At 45.8% G+C, this 27,029-nt stretch overlaps 1 protein-coding gene across 1 annotated transcript; it reads right to left on the bottom strand.

The window, feature by feature from the left end:
* Positions 1 to 2,683: 2,683 nt before the first annotated feature.
* Gypa (glycophorin A (MNS blood group)) lies at positions 2,684 to 26,757 on the bottom strand. The gene is made up of 10 exons (XM_042701758.1): positions 26,662 to 26,757; positions 24,711 to 24,776; positions 22,252 to 22,362; positions 19,222 to 19,332; positions 16,215 to 16,325; positions 8,733 to 8,804; positions 7,307 to 7,342; positions 5,758 to 5,843; positions 3,694 to 3,772; positions 2,684 to 3,239 (listed from the first exon to the last, which is right to left on the bottom strand). Exons 1-10 carry the CDS (start codon positions 26,696 to 26,698, stop codon positions 3,232 to 3,234), a joined length of 717 nt encoding a protein of 238 aa, XP_042557692.1. The 5' UTR covers positions 26,699 to 26,757; the 3' UTR covers positions 2,684 to 3,231.
* Positions 26,758 to 27,029: the final 272 nt, after the last annotated feature.

The following is a 27,029-nucleotide window of genomic DNA, read 5'->3' as shown; positions in this document are numbered from 1 at the left end:
AAGTCACTAATTCCTGTTTCCTAACACAGCTCCAGTTCTCCCAACACTGATGGTTTGAAAACATACTAAGAATTAATAATGATGATGATGATGATAACAATAATATCATCAAACACTTAAGGAAGCCAAGAGTAACATGTCCAGGAGGAAACTACCTATTCATTCCATCCCTCAGGGATTGTAGAGGATAGACTTACATGTTATAAAATATTCTCTCATAAGTATTTATCCAGCCAGGTGCTGTGGCCCAGGCCTACTTCCTTTTGGAGGGTGGGTTTTAATTTAGTCATAGGGGCTCCCCCTCATCTCCTTCCCTGGCATTGCACCTGATCCCATGATGGCATGTGCAGGCCCTGTTGGTTGAGTGGGCACCCCGGAGCATTAGGGGAAGACAACTCTAGCACAGCTTGAGGTGGATGACACCTGAGGGGAATGAAGTTGCTAAGGAACATTGCAAAATGAGTAAGTGTGAGCCAGGCCTGGTGGTGCCTGGTGGTACCTGTGCCTAATTCCAGATGTTCAGGAAATGATGGGAGGAGGATTGTGAGTTTGAGGCCAGCCTGAGCAATGTCTCAATAAATAAATAAATAATAAATAAATAAATAGGAATACGAAGGAGACTCCATATTTTCTTTCTTTCTTCTTGATTCTGTGCTTTGCTACTCACCCGCCCCAGAGGAGAATGGGACCTTAGGAGCACTTGCTGGAACAGCCAATCAGGCCCCTTGGGGGCCCTTCCCGGAAGGTGGATGTGGTTTCAGGCAGCGTTATATGGGCTTTGAGATAAGGAAGTACAGAAGGAGAGAAAGGAAATACATTTCAGCTGAAGGTTCTTTTTTTCTTTCCTCTTTCTTTCTCTTTCCTCCTCCTCTTCATCTTCTTTTTCTTCTTCTTCCCTCCCTCCAGATCTGGCACATGGGCTTGGGGTAGCTAGCCACCCAAATGTCTAGCAATATCATAGTCCAAAGCCAAGTTTTAGTTTAGTCAGCAATCAAGTTGATACCTTTAGCCATGCTTTAGAGTCTTCTTTTATAGCAGCTTCTTCTTCAAAATATTAGGTAGATGGCCAGTCTGTGAACTAGTATTTAAGGTTGAAGGTCTTATTCTAGAGAAATCTTTGTGTGTGTGTGTGTGTGTGTGTGTGTGTGTGTGTGTGTGTGTGTGTGTGTGTGCTGGTAATGGGGATTGAACTCAGAGACTGGTGCTGTCTTTTAGCTTTTTTGTTCCAAGTGAGCATTCTACCTCTTGAACTACAGCTCTACTTCTGGCTTTTTGCTGGTTAATTGGAGATAAGCCTTTCCTGCCTGAGCTGGCTTCAAACCATAGTCTTCAGATCTCAGCCTCCTGTGTAGCCAGGATTACCAGTTATTGGTGACTGGCTTACAGAAATCTCTTAAAGAATAATAAAAACAAGGCCTTTGGGTTCTACAGAATGTTTTGACTACTTTTTCACACTCTGTTTTCATCTGTGTACAATTTGATCATGTCACCCTGGTCATATAGATGACACTAGGAAAAAGTCTATGTGATAGATCAGTATTTTCTGAAAATTCACCAAAGCCTCTGCTTCCTAATGGGCCTCCAGCCCAGGAGATGGTGCCCCCTGGTCTGTGTTGATGTCGATGACTAGTAGCTCTGAAATACTGGAGGATAAAAATCTGAATCATTTATTCTCTTAAGAATGAAGCAAGAAGGCCACATTCCTACCCTTGCTTATATACAATGCAGGACAAAGAAAGATGAATTCCAAGGATAATTTGCTTTATCAAGGTTAGGAAAGGGCAAGGTGCATTAACATCCATATACATAAAAGGGAAGAAGATGGAAGCCTGTGAACGCACCAGATACAGTTCTACCCATCACAGACAGTGGTTCACTGGCTGTTGTCAGTGGGTTTGGCCAGACTTGGGACCCATCTGGCCAGCTTCCAATGAGAGGATGATCTCTGGTTTACAGCTGTTGCTGAAGTTTGATGAAATCATAATTAGGAAAGAAAGGTTTAGAACTAAAAGAAACCACAGCATAGCTCTGTGGCAATAATCTCCACTGTTAGACCCATGCATCAAAGAAAATGGTCAGGGAATCCACAGATGTCACTGGGCTCTTTTTTTTTTGTTGTTGGTCATGGGACTTGAACTCTGGGCCTGGGCACTGTCCCTGTGCTCTTCAGCTCTAGGCGAGTGCTCTACCACTTGAGCCACAGCACCACTTCCGGTTTTCTGGTGGTTTGTTTATTGGAGATAAGAGTCTCACGGACTTTCCAACCCCAGTAGCTTCCAACCACCATCCTCAGATCCCAGCTTCCTGAGTAGCTAGGATTACAAGCACAAGAGTAGATTTGCTAATTTGCTTCCAAAAGATGTATTCTCAGAATTTCCTGAAAATAGGATTCTGTTGCCTGTAAGATGTCATATATAATCCTGATCAGATGATCAGGCAAATTCTTTCATATCCCATTCCTTATCACATTCCAAGTTCCTTATCAGTTTCTCAGAGAAATTGATCTATCCCTGGATAAAGGTGGCTCATAGCTATAACCCTAGCTACTCAGGAGGCTGAGGTCTGAGGATCATGGTTCAAAGCCAGCCTGGGGTGGCTTTTAAGCACAAGTTTCATTAGTGGGAACAAAATATCACTATCATTAATAGTGATATTAATATGCCTGCTCAATGAAGGAAATGAATGAGACAATGTCATTATTCCTTTATTTGAAACAAAATTTGGAAAAAGAGAACTTAGATTTCATGAGATGTTACAGGCCTTTCATTTGATAATACTATAATTAAAATGCAATAGCATAGGTTGAGAGAAAAGAGGGAGAACAATGGAAGGGAGCCACCAATCACGACTCATTGTATTTATAAACTGGCATATTGAATTCAACACCCTTTGTACCACTCTCTACAGATAATTAAAAAAAACATAAAATACAATAGCATAGAGAAAATGTTACAAACAGATGACTTCAACTGAAAATTTGGGTCTGAATTCCAACTGATTAAAATTATGCTTATGCAAAAAACAAGCATGCAAGTATTGACATATTCATGAGCAGAGATTTGTTTTTGACGATTTATTCACTGGAACTTTTTATGATGAGATTTCCTTCCTGGAATGATGCGGCATAATTTATCGAAGACCCCAATTTACACGTTTATTTCTAGTTTAATTTTGTATCTTCTTTGAGTTTTGTTCCTTCATAGTCGCTCATGGTGAACACATTTTCTTCGACTACTCTTCTGTGAGAATTGTAAGAGGAAACACAAAACAGTAGAAGAAGACACGGTTACACTCAATTCCAACAATAAATTATTGCATACATAATTCACATTAAACTCTGTGAAGTCGTATCATATCAAAAGAGGGGTGGTGCCTTGCTCAAGATTACACAGCTAGCCAAGGTTCTGTCATGGATTTGAATCCATCCTGGCTCTACATCTGGAATTATTGTACCATACCCACTCTAGCACCCATACAGAGAAGTACAATGTAGAATATTATTCAGCCATAAAGAAGAAGGAAATAATGTCATTTGTAGGAAGATGGATGGAACTGAAGGTCATCATGTTAAGTGTAGTAAGCCAGACTCAGAAAAGATAAATACTGAATAAATCCTGATCCGTTATTTCTTGTCTTAACTCAGGCTATTTCCCATCCCCAAAGGAAGAAAGCCAGACAAGTATTCACACCCACCTTGCAGAACTGTTGTAACTGAACTCAAGGGTATGTCTGTGTTGGGCAGGAAGGTAGGTTGCATGTCCACTGAGTTTTTCTGTGAATGAAACCCAGAACATTATCAGCGCCACAATTTTCTAAAGCAAAGACACCAAAAATTCAAATGTGTCTTTAGACTAAAACATTTTTCCAAAGTGTCTTTTCTTTCTTTTCTTTCTCTCCCCTCCCTCCCTCCCTCCCTCCCTCCCTCCTTCCTTCCTTCCTTCCTTCTTTCTTCTTTTGTCTTAGTCCTGGGACTTCAACTCAGGGCCTAGGTACTATCCCTGAGCTTTTTCACTCAAGGCTAGCACTTGTACCACTTGAGCCACAGCTCCATTTCCAACTTTTTGGTAGTTAATTGGAAATAAGAATCTCATTGATTTTCCTGGCTGAACTGGCTTTGAAGTGAGATCCTCAGATTTCATCCTCCTGAGTAGCTAGGATTACAAGCATGAGCCATCAGTGCCTGGTGAAGTTTGTTTTAGTGAAATTTACATGGTAGAGTTTATTTTAAGTCTTGATTTCATAGGGATTTACATTTCTGTATTTAAATTTAATAGGGTTTAAATTTATATTTGTATTTTAAATAGCGTATGGTGTTTAGTAGGTACAATATTACCCCATATTCTTGCTTTTTCTTGTTTTCCTGATATTCAAATAAATAGTAAAAAAAAGAAATAAAAATAAAGAGGAGGTATGATTTCTTAGTCATGTTGACTGGTCATATTTTTTTTTTCTCTCTCTCTCTTTCTCCATCCATCATGCATAGATATTTATAGAGAAAATTTGCTGAATTTTGTGAACTATTTCATTAACTCCTCCCCCGCCAATTTTAGAACATTGACCAGAGTTTTTTATGTTTTGATTATTTTTTGAATAGGGCCTTGTGGTTTTATACAGGGCCTGTCTCCAACTTCATTCTGACCTCTGCCTTCAGAGAGGGTGGAGTTAGAGGTGTGACCACCAAGTCTAGCTGTATATGGTGTCTTAAACTACTTAGGCAGAAGCTCATATAATCTGCAAGGCTCTGTCATGTGGCTATAAAACTAGGCTAATGACTGAAAACAAAATTACATGCTAAAAACTCATGGGTAGACTGAAAAATTTGTTTCAGGAAATGAGAAAAATGGAAAAAAAAAGCAAAAGTTTTAAACATACCAAAGTATGTCCTATTATTTGAAACATTTTGTCTGAAAATTAAATAAAGTAGAAATTTGATTAATTCATCTCTATCCATAAATATATACAAAATAATATTTGGGAGATCATCCAATTGGGTCGATTTATGTTGGGGAAAATCATCTTCAATTGGGCAAATGAAGAAATCTGTTAGAGTGGCTCTATGTTATAATCTGTAAAAAGTAGAATTTCATGCAGTATTTTTCTAAAGAATATTCTAAAGCATATAATTGTTGTTTATACTGGTACTTAAAGCATGGTTAAAATCTGAATTTTTGCTAGGTGCTGGTGGCTGAAGTTTATAATCCTAGCTACACAGGAGGCTGAGATCTGAAGATCATGGTTCAAAGCCAATCCAGGGAGGGAAGTTCCTGAGACTCTTCAATGAACCACCAAAAAGCGAGAAGCATTGCTGTGCTTCACTCTCTTTGATTGAGCATGCTCAGAAACAGCCTTGACTAGCCTCAGGACCAGTATGCATGCATGCGCGTGTGTGCGCACGCACACACACACACACCACACACACACACACACACACACACACACCACACACACACCACACACACACCACACACACACACACACACACACACACACACACACACACATACACACACACACACACACACACACCACACACACACACACACACACACACACACACCACACACACACACACACACACCACACACACACACACACACACACACACACCACACACACACACACACACCACACACACACACACACACACACACACACCACACACACACACCACACACACACACACATACACACACACACACACACACACACACACACACACACACGAAATCCAAAACAACCCCCAAACTGAATTCTCACCTTTGTCAGCCGTTTGATTAAAAGAGCAATTAAAAGGATGGTCCCAATGATACCAAACATCACTCCAAAAACAATGGCTATTATCACTGTGAGAGAAAAGCGAATAGCAAAATCACACACATGTGCCAAGAATCACCCCCTCATAGTTGGAGAATCTAACTGGTGAACTGAGGGAAGCATCGCATAGAACGTACATGAGTGCTGTATAATATTCCTCCAGACACTGTTATTTTAAGAGTGACTTTGTGAGAAACTGAGCTGTGGATGATAAAAAGTTTTACTCAGGGACACAGAACTATTTATTGATAGAGCCAAGATCTTTTTTTTTTTTTTTTTTGTCAGTGGTGGGGCTCAAACTCAGGGCCTGGGCGCTGTCCCTGAGCTCTTGTGCTTAAGGCTAGCATTCTACCACTTCAAGCCACAGATCCACTTCTGGATTGGACATAGAAGTCTCTCAGGGACTTTCCTGCCCAGGTTTGCCTCAAACCATGATACTCAGATCTTAACCTCCTGAGTAGCTAGGATTACAGGTGTCAACTACCAGCGCCTGGCTAGAACCAAGATCTTGAGGCTCTGATTCTTGAACATGAAGAGAGGATGTGAAATTTTAGTGTATCTAGGGAAATCACACAGATCACAGATTCACAAGTTTGCCAGGAAATTTACACGCGAGTAAACAAAACTTAATGAAGGTAGAGGAGGTTCCATCCTCATGGTACCTTTGCAGCCCTGCTTTAGTGAAGCCCACAGAACTGAAGGACAGACAGACAGATTTGTTTGGCCACGTTATGTCTGAAAGGCCTATTCTTGATTTCAAATGCTAAAAGAGGTTTTAGAAAAGACTTTCCCTCTTCCTGGAGTTATCCAGTTTTGTCATCCACTCGGCTATAATTTTTGACTCTGATCAAGTATTACCATCCATTTTTTTTCTTATGTGGGGAAATAGTACATCAGTACATCAATGAACCAAAGCCCCATGTATGGAGGCGGGGAGGGGAGCAGGAAGTGGTATCACTTACATCTGAGGTTGTGAAGATCACCCCCTAGTGGAAGCATGGACCAAATGTGGAAGAGAGAGAGAGAGAGAGAGAGAGAGAGAGAGACAGACAGACAGACAGACAGACAGACAGACAGACAGACAGACAGACAGAGACCGACAGAGACAGAGAGACAGAAAGACAGAGACAGAGAGAGACAGAGAGATCTCTAATTTTTAGATAATGCTAATTAATTGGATGGTTTTTAGGCAAGCTCCTTGTTCACTTTATATTGGGGAGGACAGAAATTCAATTATTTTATCAACTCAGTGATGTTTTCTCAAGATCTCATGGTTGAGGAGAAAGCTAAAAAATTAAGAGAAGCAGGATCAAATTATGCACTACTGTTTCCAAAGTGTTTTTAAAAGAAGAAATGATTCTTTCAAAGTTGAGATGTTAATGACACATGCTTTTCTGTCTTAAAATGGGCACTTCTTAATTCTTAGGTATCTGAAACACACAACAAACGATTTGAAATGGGACTTATCAGTCTGCCACAGCTATTCACATACCTGGTTCTGAAAAAATGTGTTTAAGTTGTTTCCTCCCTTCAAAGAAGACAAAAGTTCAAAATAAGTCAGAATGAACAGACTACATCAAAAAAACATTTTAAGCACCATTTTAGAATTAGATTGTTGAATGGGTTTCTTACTGCTCACATAGGTATTTAAACCTTTTAATTATTATCAATAATAAGTCATGCTGCATTGTCTGATGTGGTCAAGAATTTGGTTATACTTCTGTCATCCTTATGGGTTATGTGTTTTCTGATGCTGTGTGTGTTTGTAATTTTGTGGGTGAGATGAAGCCGATTGCTCTAGGTTCTTGTGAAAATGAATGAATGAATGTAGGAAATGTTCCTGTAGTGCTGTCCTGTGCTCGTCTGTGTATTGTTTATGCAGTGAGGGCACGTTGCACATGGGTCTTTCAAGTCTGATACCTTGTCCCAGGCTCCCTCTGAGCTCATGTTAAGCTGAGATTGTGTTGTTGGCCCCAAAAGCCAGGTAATGAGTTGTTAAGCACTTGGCCTAATTTTTCTCCCTTAGCCTGTGCTCTTTTTAAAATCCATTTCTTCCATTTATTTCCCTGCATTTCTCAGTGGTTCTGTGTCTTCCCATCCCCATGAGGTGAATTTAAATCTGAAGTATCTTTCCTAAGCCCCTCCCAAGAAGCCCCTCTCTCTTTCTTTTTAATCATTAAGCAGGTCTGGTAAAGTCACCATCTCTCTAGAAAGAGGGCAGATGTGCCTGTCATTTATCTCAGTGACCAGCCAGGCTCCCTGGAGGCCCTGGGGCTACGCCAGGCTCTGAGCTACACACTCTTATTGGTGTCTTCGTTAATGTTTAGAGGAACACTGGAGGCAGGACTTGGTGGCTTCATTTTAGAATTGAGGAACAGAGGTTGTGGAAGGCCATGGACTCTGTCTGCAGCAGGGCCAGGCCCTCACCCAGCAGGCCCCGCCCCTCTGCTCTTACTGGCGGAGCTCAGGTTCACAGTCTGCTCGTATTGGCTAGTTCAAATAGGGCAAAATGCAGTTACTCAAAGTGACTTTGAAATAACATTAGCAGTGCCCAGGTAGTCTCAAAATATACCCACATTCTGCTATTTCTTGAACAGCCTGACGCGTGGCTTGGTTCGGTCTTGAAAAGAAATCAGTTTAAGACAAAACTCTACATCTCAAAAGATCCTTCCTGGTCCCCGAGCAGCTCCCTCTTCCTCACACGGCTGTGATTTCTTGTAACTGTACTGTCATCTCTGTGTGGTGAGATGCGAGCATTCCTTTGCCATGTTGGTGTGGCTGCCTGGCCTGCCGTCCACCTAGCCTGCCAGTCTCGGTATTGGTCACACTATTCATGTAGTCACTGGTTGGGTCCCGTGGAATAAAACTGCATCACAATTGGGACTCTAGATCAACGATGTAAAGACGAGAGAACAAACCTGATGGGTCGGGTCCTGGAGTGACACCGTGTTCAGTGGCATTCACTGTAGCCCTGAGCCTTACATCAGCACCTGTGAGGGAAAGAAGTTCAGGGGTCTGAAGGCACCAGAAAGCACTCAGGGGGAGTGTACCCAGGGGTTAGTATACTTGGGCATAACATATTCATACTTGGTGGTATTATACTCAGGTATAAAGTGCTCAAGTGTAATGTACTTAGTGATAATATAGTCAGGGACCATTATACCCAGGTATAACATACTCAGGTATAACATACTCAGGTATAACATACCCAGGTATAACACACTCAGGTATAACATACTCAGGCATAACACACTCAGGTATAACATACTCAGGTATAACATACTCACCCAGGTATAACATACTCACCCAGGTATAACATACTCAGGTATAACATACTGAGGCATAACATACTCAGGTATAACATACCCAGGCATAACACACTCAGGCATAACATACTCAGGTATAACATACTCAGGTATAACATACCCAGGCATAACACACTCAGGCATAACATACTCAGGTATAACATACTCAGGTATAACATACTCAAGCATAACATACTCACCCAGGTATAACATACTCACCCAGGTATAACATACTCAGGTATAACATACTGAGGCATAACATACTCAGGTATAACATACCCAGGCATAACACACTCAGGTATAACATACTCAGGCATAACATACTCAGGTATAACATACTCACCCAGGTATAACATACTCAGGTATAACATACTCAGGTATAACATACTCAGGTATAACATACTCAAGCATAACATACTCACCCAGGTATAACATACTCAGGTATAACATACTCACCCAGGTATAACATACTCAGGTATAACATACTCAGGTATAACATACTCAAGCATAACATACTCACCCAGGTATAACATACTCAGGTATAACATTCTCACCCAGGTATAACATACTCAGGTATAACATACTCAGGTATAACATACTCAGGCATAATATACGCAAAGATATATACTCAGGTATAACATACTCAGGCATAATATACGCAAAGATATATACTCAGGTATAATAGACTCAAGGTAGTAAAATCAGATATAACACACTCAGGGATAATTATATTCAGGGATAATATGCTCAGGTATAATCAGGCCTGATGGTTTTTAAGATAATAGAAGAGTCACTCTTTTGAGGTTTGGCAATATTAAAATGACAAAAGTAATATTTTCTTTAAGAATCAGCGGAAGTATACAAAAATTGCCAAAATGGATCATTCATAAAGAAAAAAAATCTATATCTCTTAGTAAATGTAGACATGAACTATAGTTTAGAACAGAATATGGACTGTCAATTATAGTTTCACAAAGGCATGTAAATTGAGGAAATTAAGTCTATGTATGAATGTACTACAAAATTATGTAGAAGCCAGGCACTGCTGGCTCATGTCTATAATCCTAGCTACTCAGGAGACTGAGATCTGAGGATTGCAGTTCAAAGCCAACCCAGGCAGGAAAGTCCATGAGACTCTTATCTCCAATTAACCACCAGAAAACTGGCTCCAAGTGGCAGGGTGCTAGACTGGAGCACAAAGCTTAGGGATAGAGCCCAGGCCCTGAGTTCAAGCCTCACAACCGACAAACAACAACAAACCTATATAGCAAAAAATAATCAAGAGATATTGAGGTCCAGAAGAAATGCATAGACATTTAACCCAATTTGTGCTCAGTTTAAACATCAGCCACAGGCTCAGCTATCGACACCAGGCAGCATCCAGCCTCTGCGGGGTGAAGACGCGCCCAGATAGGCAACCTAGCTGCAAACAACGCACCCGCCCTCCAGAAAGCCTTATCACTCCTTGGCATGGCTGTGGGTGAGGAAGGCCGGGCCCCAGGTCTTGCAGGGAGAGCAGAGCAGAAGAATTTACATGAAGAATAGAGCAGAGCCTTCACCAGCAGGACTAACAGCTCTTAAAGCCAGCACCTTATAAAAAGCCAGGCAGGAGGAAAAGAACACTTTAAATCGACACACAGAGTATATGTAACTCTTTGGTATCAGAATAAGAAACCAGTTGGGAAGAGAGAGAACATTACAATAGGTTTTAAACTTGATTACACTCATTTTGAACTCCTAGCAGCTTCATAGACTTTCTTTACCTCTTGGGAAAAGAGCACCTAGTATTCAGAAGTAGAAGGCAAATCGCCAAAAGGCCAAAATGGTACCCAAGTTTTGAGAGCAGGAAGGAGGCAGGCTCTGATGGTGAGTGAAATGTTTCCCACCCAACGTCTACCTCGCCTGAGTCAGAATGGCTGCCATCAAGAAAGCAGCCAGCCACCAATGCCAGCCAGGGTGCCGGCTCAAAGGAACCCTGCGCTGTTCGTGAGGATGGAAAGTCGTGTAGCCACTGTGGAAATCAGTACGGAGGTGTGTCAAAATGTGACTGCCACAAGCTCGTGCTATCCCTTCCTGGCCTCTATCCAGAGCACACTCAGATGCCCAAGAGCCAGTCATTGCATAACAAATATGTAGCACATACAAAAATTAGGTATAAAGGAAGATGAAATCTTAGTGTTGACAGGAAAATGGATAGAAATGGACACCAGAAAGACAAATAGCATACATTTTTCTCTCATATGTACAATCAACACTTAAAAAAATAACAATTATGATATGGCATGATCATAAAAGAAGGACTGTTTAGCTCAAAGTAGGGGACCACTGGGGGAAAAAGAAAGGGAAATGAAGGTGAATATGAATATGATAGAAGTGTGTAATCATAGATAGTATATTAGATACTATACAATATATACCATATTAATACACACTATACTGTACATAGTAGAGTGTATATTATATTGTATATTTTAATTCATATATATAGAGAAAATAGAACTATCACATATATTATGCTATTTTCATATCTATTTATAGCTATATAGAGAGAATAGAACTATGATATATACATACATATATATGGATGAAAATAGCATAATTAAATCCACTAAAACTGTCAGAAAGGAAGGAGAGAGGGAAGATTGGAAAGAATAATAGAAGGTATAACTTTGGCCAAAGTATGCTATATGCTTGTATGGAAATAATACAGGGAAGCTCTTTTGAACAACTAATTCATGCTAATAAAAACTGTCCTACATTAGATCATAGACTCTGTTCTTCCCGCCCAGATTCAGACCTTCACTTCTATCTCACAGTGTCCTGAACAACTGTCAGGACTTGAGGCAGTTTCCAAAATTTGGGTACACTTTATCCAAGTCTCCCCCGAACCCCTGTCCTCCCCTCTGTGCCCTTACAAAGAGTGAGTGACAGGGAAACTTTCTGCTTGGTTCCCAGAATTCTGCACCTGCTTTCATTCTCTAGCTGTAGCTGCTTTGATACGATTCCTTCTGATAGTTGTCTAAGTCAACAGAGTAAGGAAATGCGTCCACAAATGCCCTCAGATAATCTGATAAAAGGTTGTTGAGACCATTCCCTCCATGCTCCACCGGTGGCAGCTGACCTTGAGATGACCTTCACTGCTGCTCTGTTGGCTGCACCTCCCACACCCTACCACCTGCTCCAGACCTTGTCCGCACGACTTCCTCTCTGTCTTAGCATGTTACTCAGTGAGCACGTGGTACGTTGTACCCCACGTGCAGCTCAGTTCTTCTGAGATCCCCGGAGAATTCTCCTCAGAGCCAGAATTTTTCAGAGCAATCACGTGGTCTTGACTTTGATGACTTGGACAATATGGCTAAGCTCTCTGGGCTGTGGCCATGGAGGAGAATGCTGTTGCTCTGGCGATACCAACCTGAGGGGCATTTGCTCGGCCTGTCCCTCCTCCCTCCCTCTAGTGCATCCTCAGTCCACCTGAAAACCCTCACCTCTCTGGGATGAAGCCGGGCAGACATGTGGCTCGAGTGGAGGCGCTTTGGCTGGGCAGGGAGGTGGGGGGGGGGGAGGGGGAGGGCTCCACCCAAGCCCTCACCCCAGGCCTACTTGCAAATGAATCTCTGCTGGAACTGAAGGTGGTTGTTCAAGGTGGAGATTGGGAAGAGGGGATTAGGATAAAGACTAAAATGTGGAGGGGGAGAGAGAACAAGGGGGGGGGGGTAGGAAGGGAGGGAGGGGGAGGGAGGGAGAGGGAGGAAGAGGGAGGGAGGGAAGGTAAGTGCTCAGGAAATGATTTGTGAGCCTCAGCCGGACAGGAGGCAAATTGGTGCATTGAAGGTAGCCTTGGTCAAACACTTGGCTTAAAATTTGTCATCTGAGTCACTGTAATGGAATTTTCCATGCTGCCTTGTATTAAGTACTCCACATAGTGGGGGTCTGTGGCTCCTGCTTGTAATCCTGGCTATTCAGGAGGCTGAGATCTGAGGATTGTGGCTAAAGCCTGTCCAAGCAGGAAAGTCCCCCGAGACTTCTTTTCTTTTTTTTTTTCCTTTTTTTTTTCTCTCTTCTTTTCTTTTCTGTTGGTCATGGGGCTTGAACTCTGAGCCTGGGCGCTGTCCCTCAGCTCTTCAGCTCAAGGCGAGCACTCTACCACTTGAGCCACAGCACCACTTCTGTTTTTCTGTTGGTTTATTGGAGATAGGAGTCTCACGGTCTCTCCTGCCCGGGCTGGCTTTGAACCGTGATCCTCAGATCTCAGCCTCCTGAGTAGCTAGAATTACAGGCATGAGCCACCAGTGCCCGGCTTTGGGACTCTTTAATTAACCACCAAAAAATTAGCAATGACCATGTGGCTGTAAGCGGTAGAGTGCTAGCCTTGAGCGAAAATGCTCAGGGACAGGTGCCCAGGCCCTAAGTTCAAGCCCCACAGGAAAAAAAAAATGCTCCACATCACGGCCTGAACTAAGTAGGGTGGAATGTAATTTTCGACCTCCCAGAAAGTTAAGTGCTGCACAGACCGCCAGTTACCTTTCACTTACTTAACGTTCATATGTGTTTACTTGTGGATGCAGTTACACATGTGTTTCTTTTGCCCTTCCATAGGAAGGGCTTTTAACTGGACATTGGTTGAATACACTGCATGCTGATTATTATCACTCCCTCCATCTCCCCATCCCTCCCCATTTCCCTCCATCCCGCTGGTTCCCTTCCACGCGTGGGGGTGTGATGGTTTACCTCCATGGTCTCCCCTGATTTGACATCAGTGACTCAGGATTACGCTCAGCCTTTGAGGCGTGGGTGCTGGTGACACAGAGTTAACAGGGTCTCTGTTGCCTTTCTGTGAAGCCACGTTGGTGTAGTGGCTTGTGAGGGATGTGGGGGGGAATAGAGCACCAGCCTCCTCACTACTCTTCATGCTCCGTTTTTCCCAGACCGGGAGGCTTTTCCCAGGGGTTGTCATTTCAAACATACCACATACACAGAAACATGATAAGGGTGTGCGGTGCTGAGAAAGCCACCCGCTCCCTGCAGTTTGCACCAGGAGTGATCCCTCCAAGCACGCACCCCATCTGGCTAGGAGAAGCTCAGCACTTGGATCTCACAGCAGCACCCCGCCCAGAGAGACAAGCCTCCAGCAGCTTCCAAGCCAGAAAGGACTTCTAAGTACAGTGTTCCTGGCCTGTGATCCTCGTGAAGACTGCTAAGTGTGTTTGTAGAAAGTTTAGATGGTCCATTTGCAACCAAGCTAGGACAAGACTCCTTCCCGCTGGCTACCCACACAGCACACCTTCTGCCACACCTCCACATTGCTTTCCACTAAATGGGCCGCTTGCCAGATGGGCACCGTGCCAAAAGCTGTTTGAGAACCATGGCCGGAAGGTGCTATTTAAAGGAGTAATCTGGATTTGCTCTTAAGCTGAAAGGTTGATGAGGTCAGTTTGGGTCAGATTGTAAAATATCCTGTCTGCTATCATTGCTCTTTCTTTCTGTTTCTCTCTCTCTCTTTCCTTCCTCCCTCCTTCCCTGCCTCCCTCCTTCCTCCCCCTCCTTCTTCCCTCCCTCCCTTCCTTTCTTCTTTCCTTCCTAACTTCCTTCTCTCTCTTTCCTCCTTCCCTTCCTTTTTTCTTTCCTTTGTTCCTTCCTAACTTCCTTCTCCCTTTCCTCCTTCCCTCCCTCCCTCCCTCCCTCCCTTCCTTCCTTCCTTCCTTCCTTCTTTCCTTCATAACTTCCTTCTCTCTTTCATCCTTCCCTCCCTCCCTCCCTTTTTCTTTCCTTCTTTCCTTCCTAACTTCCCTCTCTTTCCTCCCTCCCTCCCTCCTTCCCTCCCTCCCTCCCTCCCTCCCTCCCTCCCTCCCTCCCTCCCTCCCTCCCTCCCTTCCTTCCTTCCTTCCTTCCTTCCTTCCTTCCTTCCTTCTCACTCTCTTTTTTAGGAGGCTTTTGTTAAACCAGAGCAGTCAATTACAGTTCAGCGAAGGGAACTTCTGAGGGCTCGAGTGCTACCCAGGAGAACGCGGCAGCCTGGTGATTTGGAGGCTTCCCTTGGTCTGAGCAGCTTCCCCGGGCTGTGGCTGTGGCTGTGGCTCACAGCATGGCCTGCTCACCTCTGCCATCTGAGATGCAGAGGCTGAGTGCAGCTGCCAAGTTCTGCTTATCTGTGGGCTGGCAGGCTTTGGCTGCTGCCGCCCCCCCCCCCCCCCCCGGCACTGCCCACCCTCCTCTGGGCGGGGTGAGAAGAGCTGGAAGGTGTAGTCCAGGAGGACAGCACCCAGGCAAGTCCAAGCCCCACAATGGCCACCACCAACACCAACACAAAGCCAAAAGCATGCCCGCACACCCCTGGTCAGCAGGGGAAGGAAGGCGCTTCGTCCACCTGTCAGAAAGACCAGAGGAAGGGCGTGCTGTGATGGCGAGGGCTGGGCGCACGGCACAGCTCCGCTGCCCTCCGATGAAAGGCGCACCACAGTGGCCGTGCACGGCCCGCAGCACGCGTGGGGCTCACACAATGTGTGGGTGTCACACCTGCGTGTGCAGAGCCTTCTGGGACGCGGCATGAGTGCTGGGATTAAAGCGTCCTCATCATATCCCCACCCAAGAAGGCTTACCTTAAGAGTGGATGACACTCCCCCCAAAATACACTGCTACTCTCTCGCAGGCTTGGAGCAAAGCAGAGCTAACTGAAAGGACGTTGAAATGACAATTCACCTGGCATAGCGACTGGATGAGGGGACCCTCAACACAGAATTTTTGGGTGAAAGGTAGAGCAGCGAGCTGTGGTGTTAACAGGGCTGCCATTATTTTCCAGCCAAACATGATTCAGTCTGCTCACGCCCACCGCCCACAGAATCCTCACGGTCCAAGGGGAGTCACCTTTGTGGACGTTTTCTTTCAGGACCTGAGCACTTATTTCTGTCTCTGAAATCTACCTGGTGGTCACCAGCTTAAGGACGCTGGGCTGGCTGTGATGAAGAATTCCCAGGGGACATGGAAACTCTGTCCCCCACGTCCCCGGCCGCTGGCCCGCCCCGTTTCTGGTGGAACAGGTACACAGCAGCCCCAAGCCAAGCGCACCCCCAGCCCTCCGCGCCTGGCGCTGTCTGTCACCTGAGTCAGCCTGTGGAGTCCCAGCAGCTGCTGAAGAGGAAGCAGGGGCGGTGCTCTCCTGGGTTTTGAGGTGCAGAGAGACAGGTTCTGAGGTCGGGATGGCATGCTCACCTGCAACCTCAAACAGTTGTGCTGTTTATATTTTGTTCTTTGTGTGCTTATTTTGTGTTCAATTATAAATAGGATCCCCGAGGGGAAATAAGGGGGAAAAAAAGGCATCAGAGAATCTCCACTGAAAAGATTTAGCTAGCCCTCAAAAAATGTGCAGAATCTCAACATAGTAGCCACCCCGATGTCAGGTACTTCATTAACTACCCTAAAGGGAAGACAAACTCTCAGGAGCCTCTTCCTCTGAATGCAAACAGCTAGAACACTGGGTGACAAGGTTGGAGTAAGGATTCAAGCCCCAAACCTCACTTTTCCTTTCTCCAGGAATAGATACAAAATACAAATGGCCGACGACCACAGTTGACCACTGTGTACAGGGAAACAAAACATTAGAATGTATTCATTGAGAACGCAGACTACAGAATGAATTTCTATTTGTGTGTGTGTGTGTGTCCTGGGGCTTGAACTCAGGGCCTGGAGCTTGCTTTATTTATTTATTTATTTATCCTCAAGCTAGAGCTCAACCAGCTGAGCCACATCTGCACTTTTGGCTTTGTCTGCAAATTTTCATTTTTTCTAAAAGACATATTTGAAATCCCAAATTGTCTGCCCTAACCCTATTAAATAAAAAAACCAAAAGCAGGCAAGCTTTCTCCTGACATGGTTTTGTTAAACAGAGAAATCATTTTCTTTTTTACTGGATTTTTTGATATCATTCAGTGCATAATGCCTAAAATCACAGTAGCTCACAGGTAAAAGTGGAAGGGCTGTATTGGTTCCATGTGTGGAGATTGACAAGTCAAGGTCACAGAAGGTCAAGAGGACAAAGTTCTCTGTTTTCCAACTGGACCAGAAGACACATGGGTGAGCATAACACCTACATTTAGTCCCCTCACACACTGTAAGAAATCCAAAGGTTTCTTCCTGGAACAAGGGAATGATTGTGTTTATCAGTCTGTTGATTATCTCCTCTGTGTTTGGTGGTGCTTGAGTTTGAACTCAGTCGGGCCTGTGCTTGCCACACAGCCTCTGCTCTGCCGGAGCAGCTATGCTCCTCTGCCTTTTTGCTTTTGTTATTTTTTTCTTTTTGCTTATGTGGTGCTGGGGAATCGAACCCAGGGCCTCATGCATGCAAGGCAAGCGCTCTACCACTGAGCCACCTTCCCAGCCCTGCTTTTGTTATTTTTTGAGTAGGGTTTTACCTTTTCCCTATACTAATCTGGCTTGGACTGCAATCCTCTTATTACCATGTCCACACTACTGAGATGACAGGCCCATCCCACTATACTGTTTCTTATTGGCTGAGATCAGGAAGGGGGGAGGGCCTCTCAAAGTTTTTGCCCCCCTGAGCAGCTAGGATTACAGGTGGCAGGCAGCTCTATCTAGTGTCCAGATCCATCTAGCTATTTCTAAAATTATCCTCATCAAAAATGGCAGAAAGTTTAAGGAAGGATTAAAAAGCAGGGGAAAGAAGGTTACCCACAATTCCATCATCCAAAGTAACTCAGGGTCTTCCTTCCTTCCTTCCTTCCTTCCTTCCTTCCTTCCTTCCTTCCTTCCTTCCTTCCTTCCTTCGTTCTTTCCTTCCTTCCTTCCTTCTTTCCTTCCTCCCTCTCTCCCTCCCTCCCTCCCTTCCTCCCTTCCTTCCTTCCTTCCTTCCTTCCTTCCTTCCTTCCTTCCTTCCTTCCTTCCTTCCTTCCTTCCTTCCTTCCTTCTCACTCTCTTTTTTAGGAGGCTTTTGTTAAACCAGAGCAGTCAATTACAGTTCAGCGAAGGGAACTTCTGAGGGCTCGAGTGCTACTCAGGAGAACGCGGCAGCCTGGTGATTTTCAGGCTTCCCTTGGTCTGAGCAGCTTCCCCGGGCTGTGGCTGTGGCTGTGGCTCACAGCATGGCCATCTGAGATGCAGAGGCTGAGCGCAGCTGCCAAGTTCTGCTTATCTGTGGGCTGGCAGGCTTTGGCAGCTGCCGCCCCCCCCCCCCCCCCCCCCGGCACTGCCCACCCTCCTCTGGGCGGGGTGAGAAGAGCTGGAAGGTGTAGTCCAGGAGGACAGCACCCAGGCAAGTCCAAGCCCCACAATGGCCACCACCACCACCACCACCACCAACACAAAGCCAAAAGCATGCCCGCACACCCCTGGTCAGCAGGGGAAGGAGGGCGCTTCGTCCACCTGTCAGAAAGACCAGAGGAAGGGCGTGCTGTGATGGCGAGGGCTGGGCGCACGGCACAGCTCCGCTGCCCTCCGATGAAAGGCGCACCACAGTGGCCGTGCAAGCCCCTCAGCACGCGTGGGGCTCACACAATGTGTGGGTGTCACACCTGCGTGTGCAGAGCCTTCTGGGACGCGGCCTGAGTGCTGGGATTAAAGCGTCCTCATCATATCCCCACCCAAGAAGGCTTACCTTAAGAGTGGATGACACTCCCCCCAAAATACACTGCTACTCTCTCGCAGGCTTGGAGCAAAGCAGAGCTAACTGAAAGGACGTTGAAATGACAATTCACCTGGCATAGCGACTGGATGAGGGGACCCTCAACACAGAATTTTTGGGTGAAAGGTAGAGCAGCGAGCTGTGGTGTTAACAGGGCTGCCATTATTTTCCAGCCAAACATGATTCAGTCTGCTCACGCCCACCGCCCACAGACTCCTCACGGTCCAAGGGGAGTCACCTTTGTGGACGTTTTCTTTCAGGACCTGAGCACTTATTTCTGTCTCTGAAATCTACCTGGTGGTCACCAGCTTAAGGACGCTGGGCTGGCTGTGATGAAGAATTCTCAGGGGACATGGAAACTCTGTCCCCCACGTCCTCGCCGCTGGCCCGCCCCGTTTCTGGTGGAACAGGTACACAGCAGCCCCAAGCCAAGCGCACCCCCAGACATCCGCGCCTGGCGCTGTCTGTCACCTGAGTCAGCCTGTGGAGTCCCAGCAGCTGCTGAAGAGGAAGCAGGGGCGGTGCTCTCCTGGGTTTTGAGGTGCAGAGAGACAGGTTCTGAGGTCGGGATGGCATGCTCACCTGCAACCTCAAACAGTTGTGCTGTTTACATTTTGTTCTTTGTGTGCTTATTTTGTGTTCAATTTTAAATAGGATCCCCGAGGGGAAATAAGGGGGAAAAAAGGCATCAGAGAATCTCCACTGAAAAGATTTAGCTAGCCCTCAAAAAATGTGCAGAATCGCAACATAGTAGCCACCCCGATGTCAGGTACTTCATTAACTACCCTAAAGGGAAGACAAACTCTCAGGAGCCTCTTCCTCTGAATGCAAACAGCTAGAACACTGGGTGACAAGGTTGGAGTAAGGATTCAAGCCCCAAACCTCACTTTTCCTTTCTCCAGGAATAGATACAAAATACAAATGGCCGACGACCACAGTTGACCACTGTGTACAGGGAAACAAAACATTAGAATGTATTCATTGAGAACGCAGACTACAGAATGAATTTCTATTTGTGTGTGTGTGTGTGTGTGTCCTGGGGCTTGAACTCAGGGCCTGGAGCTTGCTTTATTTATTTATTTATTTATCCTCAAGCTAGAGCTCAACCAGCTGAGCCACATCTGCACTTTTGGCTTTGTCTGCAAATTTTCATTTTTTCTAAAAGACATATTTGAAATCCCAAATTGTCTGCCCTAACCCTATTAAATAAAAAAACCAAAAGCAGGCAAGCTTTCTCCTGACATGGTTTTGTTAAACAGAGAAATCATTTTCTTTTTTACTGGATTTTTTGATATCATTCAGTGCATAATGCCTAAAATCACAGTAGCTCACAGGTAAAAGTGGAAGGGCTGTATTGGTTCCATGTGTGGAGATTGACAAGTCAAGGTCACAGAAGGTCAAGAGGACAAAGTTCTCTGTTATTCATATCAGGTCCAGTTTTCCAACTGGACCAGAAGACACATGGGTGAGCATAACACCTACATTTAGTCCCCTCACACACTGTAAGAAATCCAAAGGCTTCTTCCTGGCACAAGGGAATGATTGTGTTTATCAGTCTGTTGAGTTATCTCCTCTGTGTTTGGTGGTGCTTGAGTTTGAACTCAGTCGGGCCTGTGCTTGCCACACAGCCTCTGCTCTGCCGGAGCAGCTATGCTCCTCTGCCTTTTTGCTTTTGTTATTTTTTTTCTTTTTGCTTATGTGGTGCTGGGGAATCGAACCCAGGGCCTCATGCATGCAAGTTAAGCGCTCTACCACTGAGCCACCTTCCCAGCCCTGCTTTTGTTATTTTTTGAGTAGGGTTTTACCTTTTCCCTATACTAATCTGGCTTGGACTGCAATCCTCTTATTACCATGTCCACACTACTGAGATGACAGGCCCATCCCACTATACTGTTTCTTATTGGCTGAGATCAGGAAGGGGGGAGGGCCTCTCAAAGTTTTTGCCCCCCTGAGCAGCTAGGATTACAGGTGGCAGGCAGCTCTATCTAGTGTCCAGATCCATCTAGCTATTTCTTACATTATCCTCATCAAAAATGGCAGAAAGTTTAAGGAAGGATTAAAAAGCAGGGGAAAGAAGGTTACCCACAATTCCATCATCCAAAGTAACTCAGGGTCTTCCTTCCTTCCTTCCTTCCTTCCTTCCTTCCTTCCTTCCTTCCTTCCTTCCTTCCTTCTTTCCTTCCTTCCTTCCTTCTTTCCTTCCTCCCTCTCTCCCTCCCTCCCTCCCTCCCTCCCTTCCTCCCTTCCTTCCTTCCTTCCTTCCTTCCTTCCTTCCTTCCTTCCTTCCTTCCTTCCTTCCTTCCTTCCTTCCTTCATTCCTTCCTTCTCACTCTCTTTTTTAGGAGGCTTTTGTTAAACCAGAGCAGTCAATTACAGTTCAGCGAAGGGAACTTCTGAGGGCTCGAGTGCTACCCAGGAGAACGCGGCAGCCTGGTGATTCGGCGGCTTCCCTTGGTCTGAGCAGCTTCCCCGGGCTGTGGCTGTGGCTGTGGCTCACAGCATGGCCATCTGAGATGCAGAGGCTGAGCGCAGCTGCCAAGTTCTGCTTATCTGTGGGCCGGCAGGCTTTGGCAGCCGCCGCCCCCCCCCCCCCCCCCCCGGCACTGCCCACCCTCCTCTGGGCGGGGTGAGAAGAGCTGGAAGGTGTAGTCCAGGAGGACAGCACCCAGGCAAGTCCAAGCCCCACAATGGCCACCACCAACACCAACACAAAGCCAAAAGCATGCCCGCACACCCCTGGTCAGCAGGGGAAGGAGGGCGCTTCGTCCACCTGTCAGAAAGACCAGAGGAAGGGCGTGCTGTGATGCTGAGGGCTGGGCGCACGGCACAGCTCCGCTGCCCTCCGATGAAAGGCGCACCACAGTGGCCGTGCAAGCCCCTCAGCACGCGTGGGGCTCACACAATGTGTGGGTGTCACACCTGCGTGTGCAGAGCCTTCTGGGACGCGGCATGAGTGCTGGGATTAAAGCGTCCTCATCATATCCCCACCCAAGAAGGCTTACCTTAAGAGTGGATGACACTCCCCCCAAAATACACTGCTACTCTCTCGCAGGCTTGGAGCAAAGCAGAGCTAACTGAAAGGACGTTGAAATGACAATTCACCTGGCATAGCGACTGGATGAGGGGACCCTCAACACAGAATTTTTGGGTGAAAGGTAGAGCAGCGAGCTGTGGTGTTAACAGGGCTGCCATTATTTTCCAGCCAAACATGATTCAGTCTGCTCACGCCCACCGCCCACAGACTCCTCACGGTCCAAGGGGAGTCACCTTTGTGGACGTTTTCTTTCAGGACCTGAGCACTTATTTCTGTCTCTGAAATCTACCTGGTGGTCACCAGCTTAAGGACGCTGGGCTGGCTGTGATGAAGAATTCTCAGGGGACATGGAAACTCTGTCCCCCACGTCCCTCGCCGCTGGCCCGCCCCGTTTCTGGTGGAACAGGTACACAGCAGCCCCAAGCCAAGCGCACCCCCAGCCCTCCGCGCCTGGCGCTGTCTGTCACCTGAGTCAGCCTGTGGAGTCCCAGCAGCTGCTGAAGAGGAAGCAGGGGCGGTGCTCTCCTGGGTTTTGAGGTGCAGAGAGACAGGTTCTGAGGTCGGGATGGCATGCTCACCTGCAACCTCAAACAGTTGTGCTGTTTACATTTTGTTCTTTGTGTGCTTATTTTGTGTTCAATTATAAATAGGATCCCCGAGGGGAAATAAGGGGGAAAAAAAGGCATCAGAGAATCTCCACTGAAAAGATTTAGCTAGCCCTCAAAAAATGTGCAGAATCGCAACATAGTAGCCACCCCGATGTCAGGTACTTCATTAACTACCCTAAAGGGAAGACAAACTCTCAGGAGCCTCTTCCTCTGAATGCAAACAGCTAGAACACTGGGTGACAAGGTTGGAGTAAGGATTCAAGCCCCAAACTCACTCTTACTTTCTCCAAGAATAGATACAAAATACAAATGGCCGACGACCACAGTTGACCACTGTGTACAGGGAAACAAAACATTAGAATGTATTCATTGAGAACGCAGACTACAGAATGAATTTCTACTTCTGTGTGTATGTGTGTCGTGGGGCTTGAACGCAGGGCCTGGAGCTTGCTTTATTTATTTATTTATTTATCCTCAAGCTAGAGCTCAACCAGCTGAGCCACATCTGCACTTTTGGCTTTGTCTGCAAATTTTCATTTTTTCTAAAAGACATATTTGAAATCCCAAATTGTCTGCCCTAACCCTATTAAATAAAAAAACCAAAAGCAGGCAAGCTTTCTCCTGACATGGCTTTGTTAAACAGAGAAATCATTTTCTTTTTTACTGGATTTTTTGATATCATTCAGTACATAATGCCTAAAGTCACAGGTAGCTCACAGGTAAAAGTGGAAGGGCTGCATTGGTTCCATGTGTGGAGATTGACAAGTCAAGGTCACAGAAGGTCAAGAGGACAAAGTTCTCTGTTTTCCAACTGGACCAGAAGACACATGGGTGAGCATAACACCTACATTAATCCCCTCACACACTGTAAGAAATCCAAAGGTTTCTTCCTGGCACAAGGGAATGATTGTGTTTATCAGTCTGTTGATTATCTCCTCTGTGTTTGGTGGTGCTTGAGTTTGAACTCAGTCGGGCCTGTGCTTGCCACACAGCCTCTGCTCTGCCGGAGCAGCTATGCTCCTCTGCCCTTTTGCTTTTGTTATTTTTTTCTTTTTGCTTATGTGGTGCTGGGGAATCGAACCCAGGGCCTCATGCATGCAAGGCAAGCGCTCTACCACTGAGCCACCTTCCCAGCCCTGCTTTTGTTATTTTTTGAGTCGGGTTTTACCTTTTCCCTATACTAATCTGGCTTGGACTGCAATCCTTTATTACCATGTCCACACTACTGAGATGACAGGCCCATCCCACTATACTGTTTCTTATTGGCTGAGATCAGGAAGGGGGGAGGGCCTCTCAAAGTTTTTGCCCCCCTGAGCAGCTAGGATTACAGGTGGCAGGCAGCTCTATCTAGTGTCCAGATCCATCTAGCTATTTCTTACATTATCCTCATCAAAAATGGCAGAAAGTTTAAGGAAGGATTAAAAAGCAGGGGAAAGAAGGTTACCCACAATTCCATCATCCAAAGTAACTCAGGGTCTTCCTTCCTTCCTTCCTTCCTTCCTTCCTCCCTCCCTCCCTCCCTCTCTCTCTTTCTTCCGTCCTTCCTTTCTCTTTCTCTTTCCTTCCTTCCTTCCTTCCTTCCTTCCTTCCTTCCTTCCTTCCTTCCTTCCTTCCTTCCTTCCTTCCTTCCTTCCTTCGTCCCTCCCTCCCTCCCTCCCTTCTTTGTTTCTTTCTTTCTTCCTTTCGTTCTTCTTCCTTTCTTTCCCTTCCCTCCCCGCCCCCCTCTCTTTCAGTCATGAAGCTTTAACTCTGGGCCTGAACACTGTCCCTCAGCTCTTCAGCTCAAGGCTAGCACTCTACCACTTGAGCCACAGCTCCATTTCCTGTTTTCTGAGTGGTTTATTGGTAAGAATCTCATGAATTTTCCTGCAGTTTTGAACTGCAATCCTCAGATCTCAGCCTCCTGAGTTGCTAGGATTACAGGTGGAGCCACTGCATCCAGTTTTTTTTTTTTTGTTGTTGTTGTTGTTGGTCGTGGGGCCTGAACTCTGGGCCTGGGCGCTGTCCCTCAGCTCTTCAGCTCAAGGCTAGCGCTCTACCACTTGAGCCACAGCACCACTTCCAGCTTTTTCTGTTTATGTGGTGCTGAGGAATGGGACCCAAGGCCTCATGCATACAAGGTAAGCGCTCTACCACTGAGCCACCTTCCTAGTCCTGAGGGTGTTTTTTTTCTTTCAATTTTTTAGTTTTGGTTTTAGTGTAGTTCAATAGTTACACACACACACACACACACACACACACACACACACACACACACACACACACTGCCAGATAAGTACTTATTTAAATCTATTTCATGAACAAACATAAAATCCCACCTGGTGTTTCTACAACTGATGTTGCAGTTCCATTATCTTGGGCAATGGCTAATGGGAAAATAGAACCTGCAAAGAGAATGTTGAGAATCACTCAGACATGTGCTTCCCATGCATGGAAGGAAGTAGGAGACAATCAAATGATTCACCTGACCGAGGGTTAAGGTCCAGAATATGTAAGGAATTCAAAAAACTGTACAATCCAAAAACCAGGCACATGATTTAAGCATAGGAAAATGGTCTGAATGGACACATCTCAAAAGAAAAAAAATACAAATGGCCAAGAATTCTATGAAAGGGAATTGCTCACTAGGGGTCAGTCATCCAGGAAACGCCAATCAAAGCTGTGGCTAGAAGGGCTACTATTCAGACTAAAGAAGGAAAACGCTTGAGAGAATGTGTGTGGCCACAGGGACTCCTGCACCTTGCGGGTAAGAACGTCAGTTAGCAACAGGTGCAAATAAAAAACAACCACCACTAAAACCAGTCCTGTTTTATATGGTTCAGCAATCTCTTATGCTTCTGAGTATACTGTCAGAGAAAATGAACTCAAACATGCCCCACACCTAGGTTTGCTCAGGCCTACACAGTCGCTTGCCTATGACATCCACCTAGTAGACTACTGTATGACTAGGTCAAGACAATGTGGTTTAGAAGCACAGTGCTAGTCAGCCATAGACCCAGGTTTATTTCTTGCCTATCATGAATCTACATGGCCAAGACATATTTTAAGAATATGTTTATTATTCATACATACTGAGGCTGACCATTATTATAGCTACTGGTCCTGCATTGTCTGATGGGCATGTGCAGACAGACAGGAGGACCAGCAGCTCCTTTCAGTGTTGCCCAGACTTTGAGCTCTGGAATCACACTTGAACCTACCTGTTCTTCATCATGCCTGTGTGCTCGCTCCACGGGAGGCTCTACCGCACCTCTTCCCTGCGCTTACACCTGTGTTTGCCCAGCCTGATCCTCTCACCTGGCTCACCGCTATGTCTGTGTGCTGAGCACACTTCAGAGAGCGAGAGCGAGAGAGAGAGAGACAGAAAGACAGACAGACAGACAGACAGACAGAGAGATAGAGAGAGAGACAGAGACAGAGACAGAGAGAGAGACAGAGAGAGAGAGAGAGAGAGAGAGAGAGAGAGAGAGAGAGAGAGAACCACATCTTTCTGTGGCTTCAGAGTTCAAATCTCTATTTTGCCCTTCTGTGGGCCAAGTAGGAAGCTGTGTCCTTTGAAAACTAAGGGTTGTATACCTACCATCGCCCGCGCTAATGAGTCTTTAATTTGGAAATGTTTCTCCTCATCACTCAAACTGAAATATCTCTCCTCTTTGGTAAACATGGTTTTGATTCCAAGAAAGGCTTAGGGACAAAGCTGATCGCTCATCCTAGAAACTGTGATTGAGCCCCAAGTATTGGCCACCCCCCAAATATAGGACCCTCCCTTGAACTATTACCACCACATTGCCCACTGAGTCCTGCTAAAACGCACCCGGCAGTCTCGAATTTGAGATACTCTTCATCTATTTATTCACTGAGACACGTGAAGTGGGGTTTGTTCCTAATGTATTGTTTTATTTTTCAATCAGCATACATGTTTAGTAGGAGGGGAGCCATGCTGCTATTTCCATACATGTACACAGTGCACTTTGAACAAACCCACCCTCTCACCTACATTCCTATTTCTCCTCTCCCTCCTCCTTGCCTGCTACCTTCCTTTCTTAAGTCCTTAGTGGCGATTATATGTATATATTATATATACACACATATATATGTATATAATGTCCTTTGATCTTCTTTACCCCATTGTCTCCCCCGCTTTCCTCCTCACCCCCGCAGCTGGTCCCTCCTGGATAGTAGCCTGTGAATTCATGTCCCAGAGCTATGACTGTCATCCTCACCACCACCGAGTCTGTAAGGCACCTTCAATATAAAGGAGCCACTCACCACACAGCAGCCACGCCAGCAGCACGGTCCCACGCATTGTCAGGGTGGCGAGCTGCCTCACACAGGCGTGAAAACGGCCAAGCAGGGCTGCAAGTGTCGCCCTGCACCTCCGCTACACGCTGATATCTTTGGGGCCCAGGCCGCTTTCGTTGGTAGACTTGGGAGGTGTCTAACTTGATACCCAGCTGCTGAGTGCCTGCCAATCAAGATCCACTGCAGAGTCTGAGTTTTTTTTGTTTTTGTTTTTCCAGTCCTGGGGCTTGGACTCAGGGCCTGGGCGCTGTCCCGGAGCTTCTTTTGCTCAAGGTTAGCACTCTACTACTTGAGCCACAGAGCCACTTCAGACTTTTTCTGCTTATGTGGTGCTG

The sequence above is a fragment of the Dipodomys spectabilis genome, unplaced genomic scaffold (assembly GCF_019054845.1).
Source record: "Dipodomys spectabilis isolate Male_0828 unplaced genomic scaffold, ASM1905484v1 ptg000297l, whole genome shotgun sequence".
NCBI lineage: Eukaryota > Metazoa > Chordata > Mammalia > Rodentia > Heteromyidae > Dipodomys > Dipodomys spectabilis.
Note: the sequence above shows the minus strand (reverse complement) of the source record. Positions and strands in the feature narration are given on the sequence as shown.